This window comes from Somniosus microcephalus, chromosome 8, assembly GCF_052327205.1.
Source record: "Somniosus microcephalus isolate GS21.2 chromosome 8, FLI_Smic_1.0, whole genome shotgun sequence".
NCBI classification, from domain to species: Eukaryota; Metazoa; Chordata; class Chondrichthyes; order Squaliformes; family Somniosidae; genus Somniosus; species Somniosus microcephalus.
In genome coordinates, this window is record NC_140994.1 from 79,322,759 (window position 1) to 79,331,527 (window position 8,769).

Below are 8,769 nucleotides of genomic sequence, written 5' to 3' on the forward strand. Positions count from 1 at the left end.
CCACTTTGCCAACAGAAGTATTGTCTTTCTTCCAATGCATGAATATCTCACGCCAGCTGTTATTTTCTAGATGTACACACAGCTGGCCGAGGATGACAAAATCCGTTACCAGAACGAAATCAAGTCCTGGGAGGAGCAAATGATTGAGACGGGACATGAAGACGTTATTCGCGTGAAACAGAAGAGAAGAGCTCAAAGGTCGGCGCGGATGAAAGCAAAATCAAATCAAACCGTACTGAAAACGATCCCGACAACCGCTAATGCCTCCAAGCCAGCTGCAACTTCAAACACAACCAAGGCAGTCCAGAGTAAGAAGAACGCTGAAGAATAAAGCTGTTCTTAAGAGATGTATTTTTTTTTTATTGACCATACTGGTAACCGATGTTGAATACTGACTTCATAGTCCTGATATTTCGGGAATCTACATGGAGTATGTCCCTGAAATAATTCATTGGATCTTTGAATTTTTCTACTTGCTGATTACAGAAAGACAGTTTGTGACAGCAGATGTACCAGACATAGTATCCTAGTTACTTGACGGAAGGGAATAGTATCTGCCATCCACGTTGGGCATGTGTGAAGAGCCTGTTGTCTACAGTAGAAGTGATGTAATTTACCAGTCTGCAAATACACAAGTGGTGACTGAAATAATGTTAACCAAATCTAGTTTTGTGATCCACAGATTCTTGAGTTGGAGAACTCTCCTGTGGGCAAGATCAGTAGTATAAATTTTACAGCCTTTTTTTTGTAAACTGAAATAATTAATCAATGCAACAAAACTTTCAGCTGAAGAATTTTCTCCAATTATGGTATGTAAATAAAAACTCAAATTTTCATATAGTATTAACACAACTTGCATTTGTATAGCGCCTTCAATGTAATGGAACATCCCAAGGTAATTCATATAGGAGATCAATGGGCATTAGTGGCAAAGTTAGCCAAAAGCACAGGCAGAATGAGGAGACATTTGAAGTCGAGGAGAGCAGTCGCAAGGTGAAGAGAATTTGAGAGGGAGTTCCAGAGCTTGGGACTAAGATGGTTAAAAGTTCTGCTATCAAATACGAAGAATGAGAGGGGATCTCATTGAAACTTATAAAATTCTGACAGGACTGGACAGACTTTGGCGGGGGAGTCCAGAACCAGGGGTAACGATAAAGGGTAGGCCATTTAGGACAGAAATGAGGAGGAATTTCTTCACCCAGAGAGTGGTGAACCTATGGAATTCTCTACCACAGAAGGCAGTAGAGGCCAATACATTAAATATATTCAAGAAGGAGTTGGATATATTTCTTAAGACTAAAGGGATCAAGGGGTATGGGGAGAAAGCAGGGACCGGGTACTGAATTTGGATGATCAGCCATGATCGCATTGAATGGCGGAGCAGGCTTGAGGGGCCGAATGGCCTACTCCTGCTCCTATCTTCTATGTTTCTATGAATTGGGGGGGGGGGGGGGGGTTAGGTGAGGCCAAAGTCTGGGACTTAGAACTGGAAGTATTTGTGAAGGCAGAGGTGGGGGCAATGACGGGAAGGACATGGTATGTCAGGAGACATGGAACAAGTGTAGGTTGGTGAGAATCGAGGTGATGGACAAGTGGGACTCTGTGCACAACAGGATGTGAGCGGCAGAGGTTTGAATCAGTTGGAATTGTATAAGGGGAGCTCAGGTGGCCGTTCAAGAATTGTAGTCTCGAAGTAATGAAAGCATTGATAAGGGTTCAGTGGCATGATAAGTTGGGCAATGTTGTGGTGGATAGAATATGGGGTTTGATGCTCCGCTTCGAGTCAACAGGGCAGCAAAGCTGATCAATCTTGGTTAGCAGCTCAGGAATGGGATAGCTTCAGAAGCAAATGTACAGAGCTTTTGTTGAGAACCAAATAAATTGGCTTTAGTTTTCGCAGTGTTCAACTGGAGAATGTTCTGGTTCATCCACTATTTGATGTCAGTTTGGCATTCTGACAACACTGGTATTAAATTGAGGGTGATGGTAGTGGAGCATTAGAACTTGGTGTCATCAGCAAAGGTACGGAAACTGCCCATGTCTATGGATAATATCGGCGAAGGGCAACATGTATGCAAGGAAAAGGAGGCGGGCAAGGTTGGAACATTGAGATATCTGAGAGAACCGTGCAGAGGTGAGCGGAGAAACCATTGCTGGAGACATAGCTCCATTGGGATAAGCAAGAGAGGAACCAGGCATGGCAGTCTCTTTGAGGTTGACAGTAGAGGAGGATGGAATGGTCTGTTGTGTTGAAGGACAGAGTGATTAAGGTGGGTAATGATCAGCAGGGTTGCAGTAACGGAGGATGTCTTTAGTGACTTTGACCAAGGTAGTCTTGGTGGTTAGTCAGGGTAGAAACTGGATTGTAGGGATTCCTAGAGGGAATTTTGGGAGAGGTGAGCACAGTACTCGGCGACACACAGGCAGTGTAGAGCCTTGAAGAGGGAAGGTAGGTATGGGACGGTATGAAAAATAAAAAGAAATGATTGCATTTTGGATTGGAGTTTGCAATCAATCTACTCCAACTGTTCATAGAATCGTGGTCATGACATAACTTGGAAAAATTTTCCTGAAGTTAGCATTCTTAAAATAGCTTCGGAATCTGTCGAGATGATTTTTCTATTTACTTCCACTTTAAACCATAACCAACGTTCACATACCATTTGGCAGTTTAGATTTTCACCAGATTTACAACTGTTAACAGTGTCAAATATACCAGTGTAAATGGAATACATTTGGATCTTCCTGTAGATTTAAAATGATCAGCTCACACTGGTAGTTATGAAAATGCTTAGACTTGAGTAAATAGCCTGATCAATATTCCCACTGACCTTTTGCCTTTTTATAATACAGCCATTATATACTTACCTTGCAGTATTAATTTGCGATAGTATTAGATTAAAAGAAGAGGCTTATAATGTTGCCAAAAAGAATAGTAAGCCTGAGAATTTTAGAATTCAGCAAAGGAGACCACAAAATTCATGGGGAGAGAGAGAAAAGAGAATCTGAGAGTAAACTAGCAAGAGACAAAAACATTGTAAAAACCTTCTTTCAGTATGTAAAAAGGAAAAGATAAGCAAAAGTAAACGTAGGTCCCTTACAGGCAGAGACAGGATAAATTATAATGGGGAATAAGGAAATGGCAGAGACATTAAACAAATACTTTGTATCTGTCTTCACGGAAGACACAAAAAACATTCTGGAAATAGTGGGGAACCAAGGGTCTGGTGAGAATGAGGAACTTAAAGAAACTAGTATTAGTAAAGAAATAGTACTGGAGAAATTAATGGGACTAAAAGCCAACAAATCCCCTGGACCAGATGGCCTACATCCTAGGGTTTTAAAAGAGGTGGCTACAGAGATAGTGGATGCATTGGTTTTGATCTTCTAGAATTCCCTAGATTTAGAGCGGTCCCTGTGCATTGGAAGGTAGCAAATGTAATCCCGTTGTTTAAGAAAGGAGGGAGAGAGAAAACATGACCTAAAGGCCAGTTAGCCTGACATCAGTAGTAGGGAAAATGCTAGAATCTATTAGAGATGTGGTAACAGGGCACTTAGAAAATCATATGATTGGGCAGAGTCAACAAGGATTTATGAAAGGGAAATCGTGTTTTACAAATCTGTTAGTTTTTTGAGGTCATAACTAGCAGGGTAAATAGAGGGGGAGCCAGTGGTTGTAGTGTATTTGGGTTTTCAGAAAGCATTTGATAAGGTGCCACACAAGAGGTTATTAAACAAAATTAGGGCTCATAGGATTGAGGGTAATATATTAGCGTGGATTGAGGATTGTTTTCTGTCCATTAACCAGAGAGTAGGAATAAAAGGGTCATTTTTGGGTTGGCAGGCTGTAAGTAGTAGAGTACCGCAAGGATCAGTGCTTGGGCCCCAGCTATTCACAATCTACATCAATGACTTGGATGAGGAAACCGAGTGTAACGTATCCAAGTTTGCTGATGATACAAAGCTTAGGTGGGAAAGTAATTTGTGAGGAGGATGCAAAGAGGCTGCAAAGGGATGTAGACAAGTTAAATGAATGGGCAAGAACATGGCAGATGGAATATATTGTGGAGAAATGTGAAGTTAGCCACTTTGGTAGGAAAACTTGAAATGCAGAATAGTTTTTAAATGGTGAGAGATTGGGAAATGTTGGTATTCAGAGGGACCTGGATGTCCTTTTACATGAATCACTGAAAGTTAACATGCAGGTACAGCAAGCAATTAGGAAAGCAAATGGTATATTAGTTAGCCTTTATTCCAAGGGGATTGCAGTATAAGAGTAAACAAGTCTTGCTGCAATTATATAGGCCCTTGGTGAGACCACACTTGGCGTACTGTGTACAGTCTTGGACTCCTTACCTACGGAAGGATATACTTGCCTTAGAGGGAGTGCAATGAATGTTCACTAGACTGATTCCTGGAATGGGGAGATTGTCCTATGAAGAGAGATTGAGGAGACTAGGCCTATATTCCCTAGAGGTTAGAAGAATGAGAGGTGAGCTCATTGAAATGTATAAAATACTTAAAGGGCTTAACAGGGTAGATGCTGGGAGCATGTTTCCCCTGGCTGTGGAGTCTAGAACCAGGGGTCACAGTCTCAGAGTAAGGGGTCGGCCATAAAGGACTGAGATGAGGAGAATTTTCTTCACTGAGGTTTGTGAATCTTTGGAATTCGCTACCTCAGAGCTGTGGGTGCTCAGTCATTGAGAATATTCAAGACAGATTGATAGACATTTGGATATTAAGGGAATCAAGGGATATTGGGATAGTGCAGGAAGGTGGAGTTGAGGTAGATCAGCCATGATCTTATTGAATGGTGCAGCAGGCTCGAAGGGCTGAATGGCCTACTCCTGCTCCGATTTCTTATGTTCTTATTCGTTCCAGCTCCTGGGGGAAGGGTATTCCTCAATGTGGCAATTGTCCAGTCAGTTTGTGGTCCTGGCTACAGGTTCTAGATGTCCTGCAGTCCTCTGAAATATGATCACTGCACTTGCGTGTTGAACATCATGGGTGACACTGCTCTCCTTTTCAGTCTGAAGCTGGAGCAGGCAATGTAACCTGGCCCATACAGCTGAACTCTACCGTGGTATCGTTTGACTGCCTTGTGCCGCTAGGGTAAATATAAACTGTGGCAATGATGTACATGATGACAAGATGTCATGCTGCATAATGGATTTCAGCAAGTCTCATCGCTTCCAGGTGTTAAAACCAGGCTACTGGCTACTGAAACACCATGCGAACATGTAGTGAAATATAAAGACTGCATTAACACCAGTCTATTTTGCCCGCCCCCCAAATCAGGCACTTTTCAGTGAGCTGCAAAAGCAAAGGACAGCATGTAGCTTTAAGAAAAATGAGATGTTGAACAGCAAGTAAAGAGCGGCATTTGCATCATGCCTGTAGAAAGGCGACGGCAGCTAATAGGAGCACGCTTCAACGCCTTCACTCAACACAGGTCGGCGGCACCAGAGCAGTCGATGGAAGTGTTTTGTGCCTCAACATAGGAGCTGGTGATCCTATGCAAAGGATTTTGGGAAATGGCCGGGTGTCCACTCAACGTCTTCCCCTCGGAGTGGGAGAACAAGACCTCCACACACGGACGCACCACTGAGCCAGGAGATATGTAGTTGGTCACATATGGGGCTTGAGTTGGCAATTCACCTGTGCTATGATTGCCAGCTGCTATGTTAAAATCTGTGTATGCATATGTGTTGGAAGGATAGAGACAAGACATGGCTTTCACCCTGCTCACCCAGAACTATAACAAGCTGCTAGAAAAGGACTTATGAACATAGGAACAGGAGTAGGCCATTTAGCCCCTCGAGCCTGTTCTGCCATTCAATGGGATCATGGCTGATCTGTAACCTAACTCCATATACCTGCTGTTGGCCCATATCCCTTGATACCATTGGTTAACAAAAACCTATCAATCTCAGATTTAAAATTAACAATTAACCCAGCATCAATTGCTGTTTGCGGAAGAGTTTTCCAAACTTCTACCACACCTTGCATGTAGAAGTGTTTCCTAACCTCACTCCTGAAATGCCTGGATCTAATTTTTAGACTTGGGAGAAATTTAGCTTTCCCTCTCCTCTTGGACAACTATAGTACCCAGAATGCACTGAGACAACAAGGCAGAAAATATGTGTGGTTAGAGAAGTGAAAAGAAATATTACTTTTAAGAACAAATCATTTTCTACATTTTTATAGTTTTAAGTGTTTGATTAAAAATTCTGTGCTGGTAGTGTTGAGATGTGTTTTGTTTTGCAGAGGGGGATGGCGGGGAGACTGATGTTTGGGGTGTTTTGGTGCTGGAACCAACCAATGGCCAGGCCCTGTTGACCGTGGCTAATAACTTCCTGCCCAGGTGCTCGTCATTGGAGACTCGGCAGCGAGCAGTACCCGCCCGTGCAGGTACAGTACTACCCACACGGGCTACACTGGTGATGACTTTAATGAGAATGGCATGCCCACCCTGGGAGGCAAGGTGGGGAAAACAATAAAATCATCTAAATAACTGAGAATAAAAAGGCCATTTTTCAAGAGGGAGGAGGGAAGAATAAACAACGACTTCAAATCCACTGCTTGAGGTAGAGCAAAAATTAAATATTAAATTAACATGGAAAAAGAGGTTTCGGGGAAAGAAGAATCAAGTTACTTGTATCTTAGGTTTTGAAAATTGTAAGTATATAGTATTACAGCTGTGTGTGAGGCCTCAGTAAGGTTGTAATATTTTACCTTAGTCATGGAATATACTGCTTCATATATTTGCTGTACATAGCAATGGGAAACCGCTGTGGCATTTAGACTGCAACTGGACTGCTGTAGTGATTGGAAATCCCCCTCCCTGGCCACTGTCTCAGGCTAAACCAGACTGTTTTCAACCTCGGTAACCTATTCGAACCCGAGCTGAGCTTCTGACCCCAGATCTTCTTCGTCATAAAGACTGCCTACTTCCACCTCCCCACCTCCGCCCCTGCCTCAGCCCATCTGCTGCTGTAACCTTCTTCCGTGCCTTTGTTACCTCCAGACTCAGCTCTCCTGGCTGGCCTTCCATCCTCCCCCCTCCATAAACTTCAGCTCATCCAAAACTCTGCTGCCCGTATCCTATCCAGCACCCAGCCCGGCTCACCCAGCACCCCTGTCCTCCCCATCACCCAATGCCTCCAATTTAAAATTCTCATCCTTGCGTTTAAACCCCTTCATGACCTCGTCCCTCTATCTCTGTAACCATCTCCAGTCCTACAACCCTCTTTCCTGAATTCTGGCTTTTTATACATCCTTCCCTTCCTTCGCCTCACCATTCATGGCTGTCCCTTCAACTGCTTAGGCCTCAGGCACCCATCCTTCTCATCCTTTATCACCCTCCTTAAAGCCCACCTCTTTGACAAAACTTTTGGTTATCCCCTTCTTTGGCTCAGTGTCTATTTTATTTCGATTAGACCTCTGCAAAGCACTTTGGGACATTTTTCTACACTGAAGGCGCTGTATAAAAGCATAGCTATTTAATATTATGACTATTTGCATGTGTTGCCATCTAGGACAACCGTGATAACCAAAGTTCAATAACCTTGGGTTAGTGATTCCACAACTTGGGGCAGAATGTATATTGCTATACAGAGGGGCTCAGTGCTTGCTGCATTTCAAGCAAGTTTAACTAATCTGAGACTGACAAAAATTACCTTCGACTTCACATGAAGCCACTAAAATGTGCATATGTATTAATGACAGTTTGCATTATGATAAGGAACAAAATCAATTGAATTTGCTAATGAAAATATTTTTAATGTTAGAAACCTCTAAAATCCTGTTTTTTTAAAAAAAATGTAAAATTAATAAAGAACAGAAGATTCTTGTCTTAATAATTTCAAAATACATCAAGATGCAGTGATCAAGTACAATGAGTTTGACCCATCGGCCTTTTATATTGCACAGCACTGCCTCGGACAAAAGAGAGATTGTTGTACAGTAGTATGAAAGTAAAAACGAAAATGGTTTGGCAGCATATTGGCTATTACTTTGAATTAATGGTAATAAAACCCAGCTGCTTTGTAACATTGATGAAATTGTGCAGTTGGGCTACTTAACTTGGTCATTTTAATAGCATCGATAGTAATGTATTACTATAAAAATTAGTATCACTACTAACTAAAAAATTTCCAAATTAGTTAGGCCACCTTTGCAGGAGTAGTTTGAAAGAAAGAAAGACTTGCATTTATATAGCGCCTTTCATGACCACTGGGCATCTCAAAGCGCTTTACAGGCAATGGCGTACTTTTGGAGTGGAGTCACTGTTGTAATGTGGGAAACATGGCAGCCAATCTGTGCACAGCAAGCTCCCACAGACAGCAATGTGATAATGACCAGATAATCTGGGTTTGTTATGTTGGTTGAGGGATAAATATTGGTCAGGACACCAGGGATAACTCCCCTGCTCTTCTTTGAAATAGTGCCATGGATCTTTTACGTCCACCTGAGAGAGCAGACGGGGCCTCGGTTTAACATCTCACCCGAAAGACGACACTTCCGACAGTGCAGCACTCCCTTAGTACTGTACTGGAGTGTCAGCCTAGTTTTATGTGCTCAAGTCCCTGGAGTGGGGCTTGAACCCACAACCTTCTGACTCCGAGGCGAGGGTGCTACCCACTGAGCCACAGCTGACACTGTTTGGGTGCTGAATGTAGAGTAGAAATTTGAGTTGCATTAATTAACTTAAGGTAGGTAAATCTCTGATGGAGTTTGGTAGAGGCAAACAAGAAACCATCAATATGT

General features: G+C 42.6%; 1 protein-coding gene across 2 annotated transcripts in view; it reads left to right on the plus strand.

Annotated features, from left to right (window-relative positions):
* tfam (transcription factor A, mitochondrial) overlaps positions 1–8,039 on the plus strand; it is a 58,704-nt gene extending 50,665 nt beyond the window's left edge. The window contains exons 7-8 of one of the 2 annotated variants that reach the window (XR_015079252.1): positions 71–809; positions 6,268–8,039. Coding sequence is in view for 1 of the 2 variants with exons in the window: in XM_085994906.1 (XP_085851032.1) it covers positions 71–331 (261 nt within the window). In the remaining variant the exon portion in view is untranslated. Of the gene's footprint in view, positions 1–70; positions 837–6,267 lie in introns of those variants that run through there. The other variant, XM_085994906.1, reaches the window with a different exon arrangement.
* The last annotated feature ends 730 nt before the right edge of the window (positions 8,040–8,769 follow it).